A 22,816-nucleotide genomic window follows, 5' to 3' on the forward strand; every position below is an offset into this window, starting at 1 on the left:
CGCCTGTGGCTCATGCTGGCGTGGAGCCGTCATGAGCATGGAAAGAGTTAGTAGTTGCCAGAATCTGTTCAATTGAAAGATCTGTAGATTAACTTGACCTTGCTATGACATTGATATAGGCCTCTGCCGCTTTGGATGTTATACTGCTGTAGCAGCACTCAGGAAAAGTAGATTGTGGGGTTTAGATTCGTCTGCGGTTCGTGTCCGATAGTGTAATCCTACTCCTGCAGACACACTCCACCTCTCAATGTGAATGGGCATCCTAGGTTTGGGATCTCAAAAAATGGTGAGCAACGCCTGATGATCCGTGATAATGGTGAAATGCTTTCCATACAGAAACACCTGGTGTTCACATGCCCATTCAACAGCTAAGCCTTCTTTCTCAGGTTGTGAATTAGCACGTTCGGTCTGAGCTAGACATTGGGTAGCATAGGCCACAATGTGTCTGGGCATCGAGCTGTCCATTGTGGTAAGCAAGGAGCCCGCCCCCAACCTCACAGCTTGCATCTACCACAATCTCTGTATGCTACTTCAGATCAAAGTAAGCCAACTTCAATTGCATTTTCAAATGCATATTTAATTTTTGTGAAGCTTCTGTCCTATTCGGATGACCATTCAAACGAAATATCTCGCTTTAATTCTCTGAGGGGCACTCACACTGACAAAATCACAAATGTACCTGGAGCAGTAGCTGGCCATGCTTAAAATGATCACAACATGGTCACATCCTCCGGAGGACAAGTAGACAACAATGCTTCTACCTTTCGGGGTCCGGAATCCATCCCTTTTCAGAGAAAATATGCCCCAAGGATTTAACTCTGTTTTTGTGAAACTCACACTTGTCTTCATCATCAAGCAGACTGGATACTTGTGTGAATAATCTATCATGTTTCTTTTGTGTAGCCCCAAACACTAATTGCCATCACTGTAGGCTGAATTATTCGGTGAATGACCTCTTTAAAGATTTCTGCAGCTGACGAAACACCACAACTGAGTCTCTTGTATCCAAACAATCAAACATGAGTTGAATATTAGTGATGTACCTACAGTTTTCTTCCAGTTCAAATTGTTGGTGAGCCTTTGTTCAATTCAAGGCGGGAGAAAACTTTGGCGCCTTTCAGCTGTGTGACCATGTCTGCAATGTGCGGACCTGGATGTCTTTCTCTTTTGATTGCTTTGTTGGCTTGTCTCATATCAACACAAATATGCACTGAACCTCCACTGTCATTTTTGGCACCACCACAATGGGTGAAACAAACAGCATCAGACCATTAGTGTGCTTGATGATGGCATGCTTTAAAAATGTTTATAGACCTTTCTCAACGGCTTCCTATAAGTGAAAAGCAATTCAACGAAATTGCTGTGCAATAGGGGAATGTAATCATCAATGTGAAGCTACACATTCGATGTCTAAAGTTTGCTAAGTCCATGAAACCATGCCAGGCATTGATTCACTATTTCAGAATGGGCATTGAAGTTGTAGTTAATAGAGATCAGTCCCATGTCAGCAGCAGTATATAATAAAAGTTGTAAGGCAACCATTCACCTTGAGCGTAATTTTAGGACAATATCCAAACGAACGTTGTTACTTTGTGTGGCTATTTTTTTTAGATTAATGTTTCTCTTTGCAAGCAGCCAATCCTACATTCACACGTCAGTCTGTGACTGACATCACACGCCCCCACATTCGCCGGGGATGCCTGGTTTCACCTTGGAGATACCCAGTAGGGACCATCTCACAGGGATAGCCAGGACGGGTTCCCCAGCGGTCTACAGCGCCACGACGCCTCAGGGCAGCAGTGCGCTTTACAAGAACACATACATTACATTACATTGCACATCCATCTTCCTCATTGTCACTCGATGATGGCATAAAATAACCTTTGGAAAAAGCTCGTATTGTAACTAATGGGCCAATTTTAGAACCATATAATCTCCAAATCGTACAAAGGTGCTTCATTCTCTCGAGTAGTTCAACCAGACTTTACTTTTCCTTAATACTATTAATGTCTACAGTCTTTGACCTTGATAAGTCACAGCATACATCTGCATAAAACGCCTTTGCGCCACAATCCTCTGTCTAGCCTGAAGTTCTAAGAGACTTTATGGTTCTCGAAGTGGTCCATCTGTCACTGAGGCTGGTTTCTTAAATGTAATTCTTGTTTCGTCGTTCTGAAGTCCTGTTTATTGTCTTCGTTTTACTAAGCCTGGGATATGACATTATCCCAGGAATAGCCTTGAGAAAGTCCAAAGAGTGGACGAGACATGTCAGTTGAATCATCTGTCCTGGAACAACCATTGTGTTATCTAATGTATCAGGAGAAATAAATAAATCACTCAGCTGCATCATCTGTATCATCATTAACCGGACATTTTTATTTTGCTTTTGGCTTAATCATTTGCATTGGATCAAATACTTTTGGTTATCGAGTGTACAAAGAGGAAGTAAACACATCAATTAATTGCTACACATAACGTCTGGACTTTGTGATTGTGTAAGGAACTGCCTAGGTTGTCAGCCTCTTAGAATACTGATTACATTAGTTCACGATAGGGTATTATTCTCACAAGATCCCTACATATTCATGTGCTCCTCTGCTAATCTTATTCTTTGAAGTCACGTATCCCCTATCTTGTCACCAGTTTAACGTCCTCCCCAGCCCTGGGAACATGTAACAGACCATGCCACACATGGAGCTCTGGTTTGCATATCTTCATTTTTCAGCATACAACCGTTAATTGAATGCTATGTGTCACTGACTTCAGCCACACCCACCAGATTGCGTAATACTTGTAAGGAGTCTTCAGAGGATCACTAGAGGCCTCATACAAACAAACTTGGGACACAACAGTGACCATTAAAATTAGTACCTTGAGGACAGCCTTGTGGTCAACACCCGACCCAAAAGAGACAAAAGTCAGACTGCATTTTGAACTTGTATATTAAGGCATTTCTTTGGGGTTTATTTTCTGAAGTACTTCTAGTCTTCCTTATATGGCTAAGAAAGGAGTCTCTAACTTTTTCTATAATGCGACCTGATTCTGATCAGTGAATTTGATCCTGAAACGTTGGAAAATATTACCACTGCTACAGTAGTGAAATCAGATGGTTAAGATGCTGACCACCCCACACAGGATTAAAATAATGACCACTCTAGTGCATCAGGTAGTTGCAAACCATTTCAGAATGATGTTATCCAAGTGAAATGCCTCAGCAATAGAGGTGAAACAACAACAATGGCTGCACGTGTCCTGTGTCACTTACGAAGTAATATGACAATAATTCTTTCTAAAACAACATGAGTTATCATTAAAACTGTGTATTTCAGTATTTTTGTCACCGAACTTCAGCTTATTGGTTTATGTAAATACACAGATTTTTCTGTCAGATGCAGCCTTTTTACTTTGGGTGAACAAAGAAAAGCTTCTAATTTTCTAAACACATGCCAATTATTCTTTTTAGTAAACACTAGGCCTGGGCGGTAAATTCCATTCCGCTTGCGGAATCTGCGGAATTTGGGTAATGTCGCGTTCTGCGGAGAACGCGGAATTGGCAAAAATTCTGTGGCTTCACAGAATATTTTACTTTTTCGCGCTTTCAAAATGCTATTCGCAAGATATTTCTCCCAGACCACGCAAACAGCGTTCGCGAACAGGAACAAAAAAGCGTCTCTAACGGGTGGAACAAGCAATTCGCTTGTTAGTGGAACCTTTTGCGTGCTCGCAGATTTTTTACTGTATCGCAGAAATTTGCGTAGCGCGATAACGCAAATTCCGCCCACCCCTAGTAAATACATGTGTAGTCCACAATCACTCACACAAAAGGTAATGGGAGAAATGCTTGCAATCTGTCTAACCACTGGCAATCATTCAGGGTAGTATCCCAACCAATTATACTTTTTCTCCCCATGCCACCTCAGTTTGGACCCAGCCATATGCCTTGACCCTGTTCCTCAAGGCAACAGTTCAGCCTGAAGTGCCAGGCCAGGTCCTCACTGAACCAGAACACAAGCATCTTGGAACCAATTTTACCCTGGTAAGGACTTATCAGGCAGGCATAGTTTGTTTCCCGTGGCACAGTGAACACTGGCCCCATGTCTGGGCATACCCTTGCCACTTAGGGTGGTACATTTATCACACAAAAGGTGATGGGAGGACTGCTACCCGAGCGATTGTCAGTGGTTATATTTATTTCAAGCATCCTTCCTTCACCTTTCGTGTTTGATGTAGCGTCCCAAGTGGCCAAGGGTATGCCCAGATCTGGGTCCCTTGCTCGTTGTGCAACTGGAACCAAGCTACACCCGACTGAAGAGACTCAATCTGCGAAACTGTTCTTGAGTTGCTTTTGTTTCAGTTCCGAGAGGACCTGACTTGGCAGTTCGGATTGGACTGTTCCAATTGGACCAGGGTCAAGGCCAGGGGAGCTCCTCAACAATGGCAGAGGAGCATTACCCGACTGGCTCAGAGCCAGCAGGTGAAAAATAAAATGATGTACTACAATAGTTTTATTTTTAATTTGCCAGCAGTTTCAGAGAATTAAAAAAAAAAATGTATTAACCCCTCTGCGCTCCCTCCACTCACCAACTCGTCATAGTGTTGGCCGCCACTGGTCAAGGATGATGTGCGTACAGCTGGGTATAATCTGAGGTGGCATGGTGGGCTAAAGAATGGTGGGTTGGAATGCTAGCTCTAGCAATTGCGATTGGTTAGACTCCTCATCACCTTTTGTGTGTTTCATGGTTCACAATCACTGCCTCGCATAGGCAACTTTTTCCTCACATGCCCATGTATTATGATTAAATGCCAAGGATGTCCATCATAATATTAAGGATGCCCTCCGTATGCCAAGAATAACCACCATAATGGAACGGCTGACCCCACAATACCAAGGATGTACCCAGTGTCTCACGGCTGGCCATCATTAAGACTAGGCAACTACTTTTATTCCAGGAGAGGGCACCCTAGGGTGAATGATGCTGTTTGTCAGGTAAGGGGACAAGTGGGTAAGCCTAAGGGTATGGTTAGGTAAAGGAAGCCGAACATGTTAAGTAGGATTACTAAAATGCCAGGACCACCATTATGTCGTTAATGGCTACCACTGAACCAGAAGTTACAGCTATATGCCAGATGGTGAGAATTTGCACTTGATTTCTCCAGATGTCAAGGATGTCTTTTAAAGAAAAATATTGCAAGAAAGGTAAACTGCACCAGGCACTGGCATGCACATGGCCAGATATATCAGCTAATTGGAGCATATGAATGTGCCTGATCACGTGTGCTTGTACAGCTGTGCACTTCCGTCACTCAATAGCAAATGATGCCATTGTCTTTGATTCCAGTTAGTACCCTTCTCTACTCTATTAGGATCCTTCCACGCTGATTTACACACTCCTACTGTAACACCACAAGTCCCACACTTAATTCGATCAGCTCTAGTATTGTCCTTTCCCTGCCCCATATTTGGCTGACTTTTCCTTTCAAAAAAACGCACTGCATAACCATGTGGCTCTGTTGCAGGGGATTGGTTAGGTTCCTGACCCATGCTTTCAGTCACACAGTATGTACGCATGACACCCGTTGTTGGTTTGGCTCTGTGGTAGTCTCAGGGTCCAAAACTGAGTATTGTTGCCTTTTGTCATTAACAGGATGTGGCTCAGCTCAGCTCTAAACCTGGTACTAGGCTGAACTCTAGTCTGTGAGCTATTTATTGGCAATTTGGGGAGTATACCAGTAGCACTTGGGCTACATGTTGGAGACTTCTCTGGTATGAAATACAGCTGCCTGCCATCTTAGCTTAGTGGAATGCCACTCATCAGGAAGAAAAGATTCCATAATTTCGAAGTTGTCTACTCTCCAAATTAGTACCTACATAGAGTAAAGGGCGTCAAGAAGCTTCTTTTGATTCTGAGCAGTTAAGGCATCATCTGCCCGTTGAATACTTGCTAAAAGCAATATCACACTCAGTGTGATTGTGTTATAATTGAATTCTTGCATCCGTCAATATACTTTGCAAGTTGTAAAGGTCTCCTAGAAAAAAGCACATTAATACATCAAATGTGGCAAGGTGGATTCAGATGCTATTTTTAGTGTGAGAATAACCGCAGTTATCGCTAAATTCTTTAGGTTTGAGAATGTTTAAAAAGCAGGATGTGGTTGCGTAGGGGTTAAAGCTGTTGCCCTGCCATCATTGTTGCTCGTTGGGACAGTAATGTCACCTTCTCAGGGTTCAGCCATGCCTCTTGCTCAGAGTGCCCAACTTCCAGTATCCTGTTTTTAGATTTTTTTTTTGGCCCCAGGCTCATTTTAATCTAGCATGTGGGAAAATGCCTAGTCCTCTCCCTTGACGTGAGTGGGATATTTGATCTGGGGATGCATGCTAAGCGCACACTCACTATTGGCAGTGGACTTCTGTCCCTATTATGGATTCTACCATGTACAGTGGTAGTGTCATTGTATCACCTTTTAGCGATGCTATCATTGTAACCAGATCGTTTTACCTTGGACACAGGAGTGATGGCCTACTGTCCCAATGGTGTGAGGTTCTTCTGCTACAAGCGAACTCAAATCCTTATGCGAACGTCCTACCACTTGTGCCTGGATGTATGTGCATGCAAACAAAACAGGTGATGGACAGAATGTGGATCAATGTCACACATTCAACCCAGTCAAAAGATCTGGGCCCAAATCCATCGTTTTTTTGCACTCCACACCACCCTGGGTTAGACAATGGCGATATGCAAATCAGCTCTGACCCTGTGCCCGATGGGAACAGTCCAGTCCGAACTACAAAAGCCATGTCCTTCCCAGAACGGAATCAAGCATCCGAGGACCGGACCGGTTTCGAGGTAACACCTCATCAGCCCGGCTAGCTTGACTCCAGTGGTGTGGAGTGCCTGGGACCCACGTCTGAGCATCCCCAGCGCACTTACGGCGGAATTTGCAAACAAAACAGGTGATGGACAGAATGTGGATCAATGTCACACATTCAACCCAGTCAAAAGATCTGGGCCCAAATCCATCGTTTTTTTGTACTCCACACCACCCTGGGTTAGACAATGGCGATATGCAAATCAGCTCTGACCCTGTGCCCCATGGGAACAGTCCAGTCCGAACTACAAAAGCCATGTCCTTCCCAGAACGGAATCAAGCATCCGAGGACCGGACCGGTTTCGAGGTAACACCTCATCAGCCCGGCTAGCTTGACTCCAGTGGTGTGAGTGCAAAAAAACGATGGATTTGGGCCCAGATCTTTTGACTGGGTTGAATGTGTGACATTGATCCACATTCTGTCCATCACCTGTTTTGTTTGCAAATTCCGCCATAAGTGCGTTGGGGATGCTCAGACGTGGGTCCCAGGCACTCCACACCACTGGAGTCAAGCTAGCCGAGCTGATGAGGTGTTACCTCGAAACAGGTCCGGTCCTCGGATGCTTGATTCCGTTCTGGGAAGGACATGGCTTTTGTAGTTCGGACTGGACTGTTCCCATGGGGCACAGGGTCAGAGCAAAAAAACGATGGATTTGGGCCCAGATCTTTGGACTGGGGTGAGTGTGTGACATTGATCCACATTCGGTCCATCACCTGTTGTGTTTGCATATTCCGCCCTAAGTGCGCTGGGGATGCCCAGACGTGGGTCCCAGGCACTCCACACCACTGGAGTCAAGCTAGCCGGGCTGATGAGAGGTGTTACCTCGAGTCCGGTCCTCAGATGCTTGATTCCGTTCTGGGAAGGACATGGCTTTTGTAGTTCGGACTGGACTGTTCCCATGGGGCACAGGGTCAGAGCTGATTTGCATATCGCCATTGTCTAACCCAGGGTGGTGTGGAGTGCAAAAAAACGATGGATTTGGGCCCAGATCTTTGGACTGGGGTGAGTGTGTGACATTGATCCACATTCGGTCCATCACCTGTTGTGTTTGCATATTCCGCCCTAAGTGCGCTGGGGATGCCCAGACGTGGGTCCCAGGCACTCCACACCACTGGAGTCAAGCTAGCCGGGCTGATGAGGGGTGTTACCTCGAAACCGGTCCGGTCCTCGAATGCTTGATTCCGTTCTGGGAAGGACATGGCTTTTGTAGTTCGGACTGGACTGTTCCCATGGGGCACAGGGTCAGAGCTGATTTGCATATCACCATTGTCTAACCCAGGGTGGTGTGGAGTGCAAAAAAACTATGGATTTGGGCCCAGATCTTTGGACTGGGGTGAGTGTGTGACATTGATCCACATTCGGTCCATCACCTGTTGTGTTTAGATGTATGTGCATAGTCTATGTGATACAGGCATAATATGTGTCTCAGTGAACCAGAGTGCAGTCAGCCTGTGACTATAATTGTGGAAGCCCTAGGCAAGCTCATGTGCATGAGATGGAGACAAGGTCATTTTCCAGGATAGTGGAAGCGTATTGCTCATGTTCCTGAGACTGAAGGAAGTGTACCTAAACACTGAAGTTGGGAAAGAGGAGGCAGGCCCACTTTTAGTAGTTCAGTAGGTCCCATTGCTTCAGATTAGTCTTCAAGCAGGCTGCCATTTGTTGATGGTGGGAGGGACTGCAGTCTCTGTTCAGAGTGTGAAGAGTACCTTAGATGAGGCCAGCATTTTGTCTTGCTTTCAGATCACTGTTGGTGTGGTTGTTGAAAGCCAGGTGCAGAAAGCCCTCATCTCTTTGTTTATCGTTTTTTGTGTGCCCCAGCCTTGAAATGACCCTGTCTGAGGAGCATCACTCTACACAAATGAGGAGTCTGGAAGTTCACCTGAGAAGGATACGTGAAAGGAGACCTGACCTAAACAGGTTCTGAGACTGCAGACAGAATACATATCTCCTCTACTTTTATAAAAATGGATCCCATTGAGCAATTTGTTCCAGTTTCAAGTTATCTCTGACGAAGAAGAGGGTTCTCCATCAAGGTCCCGGGGTACTTCTGTGCCACTAGATCTAGTAGTGTCTGACTGGCAGCCAGCTACCCAGAGGTGAGGAGACATCATCTGGAATCTGATCTAAAAAAAAAAAGAACTATCTCCATGTCTTGAATACTTGGAAATACCCTGCCTGAGAGAAGCAGGAAGGAGAAAGCCAATCCCGCAAGAGCTAGACTACCAGTATGGACAAGAGTAGTTAAACCCGGAACTGATCGTTAATCCACCATTAACACCCCAGAGCTTGACTGATGTGCTTCTGACTTGTTGACAATCTCCCTAACTGAAGCAGAATAACCACAGCACTTGCCAAATTGTGCCCAAGCAGATCTATCTGACAAAACTTGCCTGCTGCTGGTCTTCGAGCAAGTGTCAAAGTGTGCCTGAACAGACCCTCTTCCTTCTCAGCCTCAGGCTCTTGCCCGAAGTGTGTCCAACCAGTCTTCTCTGCAGGGCCGGACTGAGAACCACAACCGGCCATGGCAAAGGGCTCGGCCGCACCCCCCTCCCCACTCGGGGGGTTGAAGGTGCCGCCGAGCTCTTTGCCGGGGCCGGTTTTCGGACGATTTTGTTACAGGGCCGATTTTGCAGCTATGCTGCATAAACGGACCTGTAACAAAAAACGGCCCCCAGGGGCCAAAAACCGGCCCCCACCAGTGCGGCCCACCGGGGGATTGCCCGGTGCCCGCTATGGCCAGTACGGCCATGCTTCTCTGCTATGGAATTGACTGTGCCAAACACATGGCACTTGCCCAAGTGTGCCTGCTGCTGGTCTTCGAGCAAGTGTCAGTGTGCCTGAACAGATCCTCTTCCTTCTCAGCCCCAGGCTCTTGCCCGAAGTGTGTCCAACCAGTCTTCTCTGCTATGGAATTGACTGTGCCAAACACATGGCACTTGCCCAAGTGTGCCTGAGTGGGCTATGCCACCACAACTGGAGCTGCTACGTTGACACTTGCTCACTCTGTGCCAGAGTGAACGGTCATTGCGATCATGAGTGCAGCTGTCCGAGGTGCGGACCGTAGGTGCACCCGAGCGCACTACTGTTGCTGCAGCTGGGAGTGTAAGGTACCTAGAAGCCGACCAGCTATTGCCAGCGGTAACCAGACTGCATTACCACCTCGACCCCAGGAGTTCTGCCTAGCCGAGCTGCCAACTCTCCAAATAGGAGTGGGTGAAGGATCTTCCCCAGACTGTCTCTGCACCCCTCAACCCCTAGGGGCCAATGCCCAGAAGCAGAATTATAATAATAGTATCCTCATTTGTAAAGCGCGAACAATCACCCTTAAGGGTCTCCAGGCGCTGGGGGCTGTCAGGAAGATTAACCAAGCTAATGCCCAGAGTCACATGGTGCTGAGCTAATCTGCCGTCGGCGCCAGGGATCGAACCGTGATCCCCAGATTCCAGCGTCAGTCTCCCTGGCTGCGGCGCCACACCTCTCCCTTATATAGGATCAATTCTCCGAGGCGTACCACAAGGACGCACGTTTGAGAGTACTATTCTGCCTAAGAGGGATGAGCATTACACCTATGCCTGAGACCCACACCATATTTGATGTACTGATGGAGAAGGAGAGCGGTGGAGGGGGAACATTGGGGGTACCCGTGCCTGCGGTATACTGGCCCTGTGCCAAAGACTCCGAGTACCTGCGTATTGTAATGTATAGTAAGACGTTTTAGAGTAAATTAAAGTGCTTTTCTTATACACAGAGAAGCACTGGGTTGGCGATCACTTATTGTTTATACATCCACACTAACCTTCCTGAGAAGCCTGTGACTGCTTGCCATCACTGCCACTGAGAACCAAGTGTGGAAGGGGTTGTACTTGGCCCTGTTTGCAGAGCCATTTTATGACGGACCACCGAGATGTCGAAGGCAAACCACTCCAGCCTCCACGCCCGAGCCTAGTAGCCCCTGCTTGCCCTGTGACATTTGGAACATTGACTGCCGATACTCCTTACTGTGATATTTTGAACGCTCATTCTGCTTACACCAATTAAACGAGCCTGAAATTGTTCTCGAGCAGACGTTGTGAAGAAATTACTTCAAATGCTTGTTTTCATAGCCATTGTCAAAATAGAAGAAACAAGTTGAGGTGGCGAAATGCTGCGCTAACAATGGGTGCAAGGTCAACAAAGTAACGTTTTTCTTTTCACTTTTCAGGAAGCAAATGTCAGCACAATCAAAGAAGGAGCACGCAAATTCCCAACTGTACAAACACGGAAGAAATTCAAAGTAGAAATACTTCAAAAAGTTCCTGTTTGTACAGCGTGGGTTCCAATTTGTTCGCTCCTGCCTCTTACTTGCCCAGCTCCTGAAATTGAGGAAACGTAAATGGGCTTTGGCTTTGACAGATGCTGACCTCTGCTTTATAATCACACTGCATATGGTTTCCTCAGCATCCTGTCTGACGGGTTCTGCTCTCACGTGCCAACTTTCAAATATATATTTATAACCTGTCTCCCTCCAGATTGACTTAAGGTTTCCTCATATACAAATGATCTGCTAAGAGCAGAAGTTTCTGCCTTCCAGTTGATTGACATTTCGTTTGGGATTTGCCTTTTTACATGTTTAATGTGGCTTTAACTGGGTTTTTTTAAGCAAGTTCTCGAGGGAAGTCATTATTTCTTTATTAGAGTCTTTGGTTTTGAGTGTTTGTATAGTCTATCAGCCTGATTCATGAAGCGAAATAGCGCCCGCAATGGCTGCGAAAACGCAATTGCAGGTGCAAAACACGGAATCGGCATTCAAGTACGAAATAGCGAAATCGCTAAAAAATAATAGCGATTACGCTGTAATAGTCGCAGACTCCGGGAAGTCGAGCATTAGCGATACGGAAATAGCGACCAACCACGGAATCTGCGAAATGATTAGCGAAACGCAATATTGTCTCAATCGGCATTCATGAAAGAAATACATTAGCGAAAAAGCGCTAAATCGCACGTTTGCGCGGCGCAATTTAAGGACAACTCAAAGCAGGTGGTAACCATAAAAGCCATGATGAAGCTAAATTTGAAAAACTGTTAGCCAATCACCAACAGGGCCAGGCCTGACCAATCACACATAAGGACATTCAGCAGCAGCATTAGGCGTTCCACAATGCCTGGGATGTACATGGTGGTGAGGCGGCGAAGGCTACAGCGAGCAGCACGGAGGAGACGCATGAGGCAGGCAAGGATTTACCGGCAGCGGGTCATCTTGCTGGGCCAAACCAGAGAACAGATTTATGCAAAATACAGGCTGAATGGGGAAATGATCACCTGGCTGATACAAGAACTGGACCCCATCATGCAGCACCCAACAAGGCGAAACAATTCTGTGCCCACACATGTGCAGGTATTGTGCAGCCTGCACCTCCTGGCCTCCGGCAGTTTCCAGGGCATAGTAGCCGCTGCTGGGGGGATATCCCAGCCCACCATGTCACGCTGCCTCCACACTTTTGTTGACGCCATGCTCAGCCAGCTCCACCGGCACATCACATTTCCCACGAGCCAACAGGAATTGGACCTCACAAAACTACAATTTTATAATGTTGCCCATTTTCCCCATGTCCTCGGCTGCATAGACTGTACCCACGTCGCCATCTGCCCACCAGCTGGCACGGAGTATATGTACCGCAACAGGAAGTCCTACCACTCCCTCAACATACAGATGGTCTGCAATGCCAAGACCATCATCACTGACATTGTGGCCCAGTACCCAGGGAGTACCCATGACTCCTTCATCTTCAGGCACAGCGGACTCCACACACGACTGATCAGGGGAGAGTATGGGGAAGGACACCTACTTGGTAAGTACACTTTGTCAACAATGTCACATTGCTATGAAGTAACTGCGCTGCACAGGCAATCAACATCTGCTCCTCTCATTCAGGTGACAGTGGCTACGCCCTACGGGAATACCTCCTGACCCCTTACCTCAACCCTGCCACACCTCAGCAACGGCGCTACAATGTTGCGCACATCCGGACAAGGAACTGTATTGAAAGGACATTTGGCCTGCTCAAGAGCAGGTTCCGTATACTGCACAAGACAGGTGGGGCCATGTATTACAGTCCTGCAGCGTGCTGCCGCATTGTGGCTGTCTGTGCAATGCTTCATAACATTGCAACCAAGCGCCGGATACCAGTTGACATCTCAGGCAGTGAATCTGAGGGGGACGACCGGCCACCAGCACATGCGCACCATGCACGCGGGGAGAACCCAGCTGAAGGCCACAGACGTCGCAACCACATCACACCTAACAATTTCTAGCCCACCCCCTTCCCCCACCCCACATATCACAATTGCATGCAAAATGTAATGATTACACAAGGCGAATGTGTGCAGCAAAATAAATGTATTTGTTTGAATCACAAGATAAAAGGGTCATGGTAACAACTATTTTCAAAATCCAGTATTCCTGCATACTGCATGTAAAGGTTCATGGCAGGCTTAGCTTCAGCCTGCGCCTGTGTCCCTGACACAATGTCATTGGCGCCTCCGGCGCACAATTCCCAGGCGCCTGTGAGGCTCTTCCTCATCCTGGGCAGCTGTACCAGGCGTAGCCCTGGTGCTGCGCCTAGGTGGGGGGGGCCTGCGTGGCAGAGTTGCTGCTCACTCTGGAGGCAGCCTCACTCGCATCATCTCCCCCTACGATGGCCGGTAGCACAGGTGTAAGCAGTGGGATCACGGCGGTGGTCAAGTGCTCCAGCACCCGGGTAATTTCCTCGCAGCACTGGACCAGTTGGTGCTGCTGGGTCAGAGAGCGCCGCGACAGCTGGGTGGTGGCATTTGCTGCCACATAATTTGAGCGACTATAGCTCGACAGCCGGCTCAACAGCTGGTGGTGGCGCCTGCTTGCAACACTGCGCTGCTTCACCAGCGCTGCAGTATTGTTCTCCATTGCCGCCGTCATGCGCTCCATGGCCGCCGTCATGCGGTCCACCCGCTCGCCGACTCCCGCCACATTGCGGCCGATCTTATGCAGCTGGAGCTGGATGGCTCCTTGCTGCTGCGACTGGCGCTGGTGTAAACGGAGCATTCGCCGCTCCACGCTCATGCAGGCATGGAGATGCCCATTGCCCCTCCTGCTGTTCGGCCGCTGTGTAGCGGATGTGGCTGGCCCAGATCGTGTTGGACGAGCTGCAGGTGGTGCAGCAGCTGGTGTTGCAGGTGCGGCAGGCACTGGAGGCACATTGGTGGGGTGCCTGGCTCTGGCAGCCGGTGGGCCTGCAGATGTTGCTGCAGGTAAGGTGGGGTGCCTGGCCTTGGCAGCCCGTGGGCCTGCAGATGTTGCAGCAGGTAAGGTGGGGGGCCTGGCCTTGGCAGCCCGTGGGCCTGCAGATGTTGCAGCAGGTAAGGTGGGGGGCCTGGCTGCTGTTGGCGCAGCGGCAGGGGCTGGTGGCTGGGTAGCGGGTAGGGATTCCTCCTCCTGGGCCTCCTCATCGATCACCAGCATCTCGCTGTCACTGCTATCATCCGCACCTGTGAGGGTAAGTGGATACTCATTAGGTGCATGTGACTGTCAGACGTGCAGATGTTACATGCATGCTGGGTGACATTCCCTGGATGGCTGTGGATTTGCGCACTTAGGAGCCTTTCTGGCCGCATTGTGGTACTACTACATTGTGGACATACTACGTCTCCCACAATGCCTCAGGGCATTTCCTGATGCACAACATAGGCATGATTAAGGGCCAATGAGTGAGCCTATTTGGTCAGGGACGGTCATAGGGGACAGGGTCGCAGTCGCATGCCACTTACCTTGGGTGTCCTGGGTGGGGCGGGAGGAGTCCAGAGTGGTCACGCCAACACACGCCTCCCTCTCCAAGGTGTCCTCTACCTGGTCCTCCAGGGGGGTGTTGGGTGGGACAGTCGGTCCACCACCTCCAGTGCCTGATGACTCACCAAGGCGCGCCGCCACCTTCTCCTTCGCACGCCCTCGGAGGTCGTACCAGCGCTTTTTCAGCTCCTCCAACGACCTGTCCGCAACGCCCACAGAGTTGACGCTGGAGGCAATCCCCACCCAGATCCTCCGCTTCTCCTGTTCTGGGACCCTCCTGGAGTTGGCACCAAAGAGCTGGTCGTGTTTGGCCACCACCCCTTCTATAAGGTTCTCCAGCTCCTGCTCGGAGAACTTTAGTTTGCGCTTGCGGCCAGCGCTGTTGCTGGGGCCAGGCAGAGGTTCGTCGGACATGGCGGTCGCTATTTCGGCCGGGTCGGGAGTCGCTAACGGAGGTTTAGCGGCAGCTTTCAGTCGTGTACACTCGAATGATAGCGTCACTGTGGTGTTTGGGGGTGGGATTTGGCTGCTTCCTGGTTGTGATGTCATCACGGTGCTCGGAATGCGTCTTCCCGTTTTCCAGATCCCGCGAGATTGCGACTCGCAATCCCGATCGCACGGGATTGCGAGTCGCAATCCCGTGCGATCGGGATTGCGAGTCGCAATCCATTGCGAGTCGCAATCCCGATCGCTGGTGGCCGGAAATAGCGATTATTCTGCGTTTTTTGTAGGTCGCTAACGGCTTTAGCGCCCGCGTGCGAGTCGCTATTTTTTCCCCGAAAAGTACATGAATGCCGTTTTGCGTTTCCTCAATAGCGAGTCGCTATTATTCGCTATTAGGGACACGCAAAACGGCATGTACATGAATCAGGCTGTAAATTCTTTAGTGTCTCAACGCATATTTTGTACCATTAAAACACTTCCCATGCGTGTGTGTAATTCTGTCACTTCACTACACCTCAAATTAGTGTAGATTTTGGCAAGTGAATATCAATCCCTATGTGAACTGGGTATTAAGATTGTGGCACATATTTCTGCAAAGAACAGAGCTCGTGCCTGGAATTCTCCAAAACGCCTCCAACCTTATTTTGAGCTCCCTGTGGCACCTCTGCTAAGGCTAAAGCCCCATTGCATCGTGCCCTGCATAAACTAGCAAAGGGGGCAAAAGTCTGGATCACTGTTACACTTAAAACCCTTTCTGACACTGTGACACCCATCATTGAGTCGTGTGTTTAATCTTTCTCTTATGGACTGTCTGCTTAACAAAAGAAACTCTGTGGCTAAAGGATTTCATGCACAGATCTTTAGCTGATAATGGGACCTCTCAAGTTAACAATGATGTTGGCTCACTCAAGCAGGCCTCTCACATCATCCTTCAGGCACCAACTTCACACGCTTCTTGAAATCTGTATTATTTAATAGCAAGATTTCGTTCTCAGTAAGTGAGCTCTAGCCACATTTTGGGGGAATTTCCCCGAATGTGTGAATTTTTGGCGGCCAACCCTCCAGGTTTGAGTAGAGGCTGTTTAAGATCACAATGAGTAAGATTTTATTCTTATTCTCCAGATGAGATTTGCCTGTTTCTTGCGTGAACAATCAATCGCAGGCTAGTTGGCATATTTTCATGACCTGACAGAGAGCTCCAATTCAGTTCCAAACAGGCCGACTAATCTGACCGTATACTCTTGTAAGGGCTATAAGTGGAATTAAAAAACTTGGGGTCTCGCAAATGGTTGTGGCCAATGCAATTAAGGGCGTGACTTAATAACACAAGCTAAAAATCTATGCTTACGCCATCAAACTTGTATTTTGCTGCTTCTGTCATTACATCCAGATATATAATACAAGTAACATTCCATCTACAAGAAGTCAGGGCTATTGGCTTTTTCAATGGTGGTTAGTTGTGTAGGATAAATAAGCAACAACTATGGCTATTTTGTATAGAATATTCAACACTAGTCAGCCCTGAAATTATGAGACTGTAAAAGAACTGTAACGAGTCTCTTTGAGGTTGCCTCAAAGGCTGTGAAGGGTGGTACTGCTGAGGGTGAGAGCACAAATGGCGAACCCGATTGAGACCCGTCTCAGGCCCTGCTTTTTAGAACTGCCGTTGCTGATCACCGGCAGGACCCGTACCTCAAAGTCTTGACGCTTTGTCCTCCCAAATTGATCATGGGTAAGAAGGGTTTGAGTTTTTATGGTTGAGTTACTATATCATGCATCTTCCAGTTTTGAACTAAGTGTTAACAACTCATCATGTTATTTCATGCTTTTTCTGATTTTTGTTTTTGTACTGAGAAAAGGTAGTTTTGTACCAAATGAATCACAAACGTTGTGAGTGGTCTAAGAAGACTTTACTCATGCATCACCTGTAGCTAATTTCTTGAGTAATATCGTGTCTCATTTGTGCCAAGGCATTTCTCACTTGTTTTGGATTGTTAATAACTTCAATAAAATGAGAATTACAAAAAATCATAGGCCACAGATGTGTGGTGTTGCATTAGTCCACTGAGCCTTCAGACTGGCATAAACTTAGTTAATGCAGCTGTTCTTGATATTGCCTTAAAAACGATGACTTTTTACGTTGCTTTTGTGCCCGATTATGATACAAACGAAGCAACAAATATATTTCAATCTAAGCCAGTCCAGTTATTTTAAAAAGTTCGTGCAGGCTTCTTTGTGTAATTATCATGTCACAATATTTGTAAACGTGCAGAGCTGGTAAGTCTTATTCCTCAGAGCTATCTTTGCGTTGGCTAACAAACAACTATGCTCATCCTACTCTTCAGATCTGTTTGGCTGAGCGCTCATGACGTTTGTTAACTCGTAACTGCATTTAACTATTTTACGGCTGTAGAGGCAATTAATTAACCCAAGATATGTCATAAAAACTCAATGAAAGTCAACAAAAACTGCAAGGACCATAGATAATCATATGAGTGTCCACAATATCATTGCTGAGTATCATTATTAGTATTTACAATTAATAATTAATCTGTACTTTTGTCAATGAGTTGTTTGCTAACCTGCCTTTTCATTGTTATTTTGACTGAGGGTTTAAGTAGAAGACTGAGGGATGATGGTGTAAAAGTCAGTCAAGTACCTACCTTTTGAGCTGGATAAATTAAGGTGAGCTGGCAATGGGGCCATTTGAGTTGCACCATTGTAATCTGCTGTATGGTCGATATCCATTGCATCCTTTGATCACTGGTTACCATTCCAAAGTCCACGCAGTTTTTACTTATACTACCAGGTTGTAATCATGTCAGGGGAAAATGCCATTGGTTCCTAGAAGGCCCAATCTGGCAGAACTTGAGGAACAAGTTCATGGAGTTTATTAAGCTGGAAAGGAGTGTGGAGTCCAGTTGGGCTCCTGCATTAGTCTTGATCTTTTCAAGGCTGTTGAAGGTTAGTAGAGCTAAAGTGGATACTTTTACATTTCTTTTTGAATATGGAACATATATGCTCGAGGAATGGTCGCACTATGTTTAATTTATAATTTTGTATGTTGCAGTTCGTGGCCTTGTGACTGCCATTTAAGATTTTTCTTTTTCCACTTATTAAAGCTGAAGAAGATAGTACATAAGTTGTTAATGTAAGGAGACCTAGACTTATCAACAGTAAAGAAGTTAACAGATATTGTAACATTTTCAGAGATTATTAGCTAATTAAAAATATCCCAAATTGTCCCACTAAAGTAAACCTGTTTATGAAAATCAGATTAGACTAATTCCTTTACCATTGTCGGAGGTATCAGAGGCATGGTTTAGCCCGTGTGTTGACTCTCTTGAGGTTGCAGTTGTTCTCTAGATACATTACATATGTAATTTCCTTGGAGTGTATTGGTTACGTTAAGGTTGTTACCTACTTTAAATTAATAATGATATTCAGTGAAATGGTTGCTTGACTGATACGCCTGTATGTTTTTAGCTGTTAATAAACTTAAATTAAAAACATATGAACTTTGAAGATGGTGGTCGTAGCTTAAAGAGCTCCGCTGGGCCACTGCTCCTATCCTCTTTCATCCAAGCAGTGGTGGGCCTGGATCCCAATAGGTGGAGCATCTATAACCCGGCAACGTGGGCTGTCTCCTTGTCGAGCTGCAACGCAGTGTATTGCAGGCTGCAGAACCGCCCGAGGTTGAGGTTCATCACATCAGGAGAGCAGCACTGGCTCTCTGGGGGGCCCCACAACCAAAACAGCGGGTAACCAACTGTGTCCAATGTAAGTGTGGAAGCCTCGCCTCCCCCCAAGTAGTTCCTGGCATTGGGTGTGGCCGAGGTCCTGCACAGTCCCAAGAGGGCCAAGGTTGGGCCCACATGCACTATTTAGAGTCTTGGGCATGGTGGGGGAGGTTTGAACCAGAGGCGACCCCCTCCCCCCAATGCCAGAGGGGGATGGGTGCCGCAACTGCTGGGCCATCTTTTCACTGAAACACTGAGGGGGGGGGGGCAGAGTGGTCTGCATCTGTGCTGTGGGCTGTGTGTGTTCCTGTCTGGGAGGGGCAGGGGTTGTGCCCCCCAACCCTCTGAACTGGCACAGCCAACCGCATGTTCCCGCCTGTTACACAGAAGATGGCTGGAGTTGGGCACCCCACACGCTTGGCGCTATCCCCCGCAGTGGGCAGTTGCTTATACTGCCTCACCAGGTCTAGTGGGTAAGCAGGCTGTCTGCTGACTGTTAAGGGTAGGTGAGTGGCTGACCTCCTGTGGTCCTGCACTGCTCCATTCCTGAACTGCCTCAAGACCTTGAGCCAGCGATGGGAAACAAAAAAACAATCCAATTGCCACCAGCCACTACGCCACTCTCAGACGTAGGGACACAGACTTTAACTATGGTCTCTTACGCGTCGGGCAGTACACCCATGTCACAACCAGGGGCCTCCTCTCCCGGTGGAATTCCCCAAATCCTGGAGGCAGTGAACTCCTCAAGAACCTCAATGAAAGTCAAGATAGATGCAATGGGAGGAAAAGTAGGCCCACTTCTTGAAGATCAAAAGAAACTCGGCAAGAGGCTGACCCAGTCAGAGTCTTTGCTGCGCCAGCTGAAGCCCCAGACAATAAACCTTCAACAGGTCTGGGAGCTCTCGGATCGACTTTGCGTCCTGGAGGGCAGGGTGGAGGACATGTAGGGCTAGGCACGCCACTGCAACATTTGCTTAGTGGTTGAGCTAGGGTGTGGCGAGGCTGGACATGGTAACTTATCAGGAGGGGTAGTTGTCAGGAACTAAGGCACCTCATGGCCTGTCCACTTCTTTTTCCTTGGAGCGGGCACACGGGGTTCTGGGTATTATGCTACCCCCCACCCCCCAAGGGCCCCAATTAAGCCTGTGGTGGTTAAACTCCTACACTTCTGTGATAGAGACATCAACCTCCTAGCAGCCATAAAGTCAGGCCACTTTCGGGTGGACAACAGTAAAGTTCAAATTTTCCAGGATTAGATCCTCGTCGTTGAGAAGCAGAGAGCCTGTTCCTCAGGGTGAAATGTAGACTAGGTGATATGGGACTGAAGTATGCCCTGTTGTTCCTAGCCAGGCTCTTGCCCACCCACGAGGTTAGGTCCCTCGTCTTCACAGACCAAGCAGAGTCCTGAGATTTGGCGGCGCCCTCTCTGTAGCGTGGTCTCCCTCTCTCATTTGCTTCCAATGACTGATTATTCACTGCATGACAAATATGCACCTTGCTCGACAGCAGCCCATTGCTTAACCTCTTTACACTGTTAGACCCTCCTGTCCAATTAATCTTGCAGATTGTGCTTCCTGTGACCCAACTTACTGTGGTTTAAGTTTCGAAATGTATGAACAACTGGGTCCTGTATTCATTATATAAATGGTCATCATTGCTATCTTTTCTGGTATATAACATATTCCATAAAGAGCAATTAAAAAAAAACTGTCACGATCTGGAAATTGAATGAGGATAAGTATGTGTTTAAGTACAGTCAATGCAAAACATTCCTTCTCAAAATATATAAATGTAGATAATGGATCCTTCATTAGTAGTATATATTTTGTTATTGATTTTATGCACCAAAGTATTGTTTGATTTCAAAAAGCTGTAGAATTTGTTTTTCTGATTATTTCAGGTTGAAGCCCTCAATAAGATGAAAACTCTCAATGATCTAATTAAACTGAATGTGGCAAAGTTAAATCGAGCCAAGGGAAAAGAGGTCATGCATTCCTGTATAAAGCAAAGTGTGTACCGAAACGCACTCTCCAACTTCCAGTCACCATTAAATCCCAGCGTGACACTCTCAGATTTAAAGTAAGTTCCTCACAGTAACCTCGAAAATTGATTTATTCTACTTCTTTTTTTAATGTGAATTGTTAGAAATAGTAAGGTGTAAGTTTACATTGATGGTATATTTGAAAAAAACAGGCCTTCTCATTTAACACTCAGACGTGGTCAGGGCGCTCTCTGCAGTACAGTGTGACTTAAACCAGGAACGGTGCAAAATGTATTAGTTAGGTAGACAAAACACTTTTTATCTCTGGCACTCCTCTCTCACCTTCAGCACAAGGGATGTTTTTAGCTTCCAATAGCTATTCAGAGCCTCCATGCAATGAAGCAACTTACCTCCTCTTAAAACACACCAGTCCTAGCAACAGCTTCAGTATTTCTTTTATCATCAGATTCCCAGTAAGGCTGGGCAGTGTTGCTGCATAGCAAGTTCAGAAACTTTCCAAAGTGTTTTTGCAGATTCCTAAGTTTATGATCTTAACTCAAGTTTACAAAGTATATAACACAAAAAACGGGTGAAAATAATCCGCACAGGCTTTCAAAAGAAAGGCCCTTTTTGAAAGGGGCTATTCTCATCCTAGCCAGTCACAGAAACGTCACAAAATGTAACGTGCAATTCGCTCAGTGATGCAAGAATGTGGTTTTATTTTAGGTGCTTTACTTTACCTTACATTTTGTATATGGTGCAAGATCCGCGAGTTTCAGTGTATACTGGGTTCTTACTTATAATTATGAAAGTATTCAACTGTTGGGGTCGAACAGGAAGGTGATTCTGGGGAGTATTTGTGTTTTTTAATCCTAAGACTAAATCACTCCTTGCGGTTGTTGACATAACTTACATGTGCTTGAAAACAAAAATTGGAAGGTTCACTCTTTCTAGAGTCAAGGAAGCAGCGTGAAGGATAATCGAAATTTGCCTAGCTTACGTAACGGTAAGTTTCAATTCTATTAAGGACACGGAGGCGAGGATTATGCTTTTCTTCCTTCGCTTTATTACAAATACACAAAACACAGCAGCCTTAGAAAAGCTCCAATCCATGTTTTAAACTGCAGTAAAAGCTTGGAAACAAAGATTTCTTCATAAGTCTGTAATCTAACGAAACTACAACTCCCATGAGCCTTTTAACCTTAGTCCTTTCACTCTGTTCAGTCCCAGTATGATAGCCAGTCCCTTCTCGACCTTCCTCCTCTTTCTTCGCGCTGGTTACGCACATTCCGCATTAGTCCTGTTTGGAACCGTCATTTCCTATCAGAAAAAACGACAGCGTAAGAGAAGCATCGACAACTCCACTGATCGCATGCAAACAGAGAACATCTTCAAGAACTGGCATTAGAGCATGTACCACGTATAGCTGGAAAACAGTTTACTTACTGAGATACGGGTGGGTTCGCACCTCCGAACACCAGGGTGGGATAATCCTCGCCTCCGTGTCCTTAATAGAATTGAAACTTACCGTTACGTAAGCTAGGCAAATTTCGATTCTATGTCCGGACCGGAGGCTTCGGATTATGCTAGTTCAAAGCTTACTCACCACCAATTGGGCCAAATCCACCACCGGTTTAAAATAAAACCTCTTAAACGTGGAATCCGAGGACCAATCCGCTGCTCGCATTAAATCCTCCAAACGAGCCCCCACCGAAAACGCCTTAGAAGCCATGGCTCCCCTGGCAGAGTGGGCTCAAACGCTTGGTGTCAATGCCTGCCTGCTGCATGACCCAACGCACCCACCTTGCAATGGTGGGGGAAGAGACTGCTCTGTGTGGTTTTCGCAAGGCAATTAGTAACTGTTGTTCGCCCGGAGGGCGAATATCCAGCGTCAAGTCCTCATAAGCCTTTAAACATTGCACGACGCACAATTTGGGAGTGTCCACAAAGGCTGAGTACGAGATCGTGCGTGACGCAGA

At 46.9% G+C, this 22,816-nt stretch overlaps 1 protein-coding gene across 1 annotated transcript in view; it reads left to right on the forward strand.

The window, feature by feature from the left end:
• The window catches only part of PIK3CB (phosphatidylinositol-4,5-bisphosphate 3-kinase catalytic subunit beta), a 1,054,351-nt gene that overhangs the window by 832,704 nt on the left and 198,831 nt on the right, over window positions 1-22,816 (forward strand). Inside the window, exon 17 of the mRNA XM_086943780.1 lies at window positions 20,757-20,935. Within this exon, the coding sequence (XP_086799906.1) occupies window positions 20,757-20,935 (179 nt within the window). The remainder of the gene's footprint in view (window positions 1-20,756; window positions 20,936-22,816) is intronic.

Source organism: Lissotriton vulgaris, chromosome 11 (assembly GCF_964263255.1).
Source record: "Lissotriton vulgaris chromosome 11, aLisVul1.2, whole genome shotgun sequence".
Taxonomy (NCBI): domain Eukaryota; kingdom Metazoa; phylum Chordata; class Amphibia; order Caudata; family Salamandridae; genus Lissotriton; species Lissotriton vulgaris.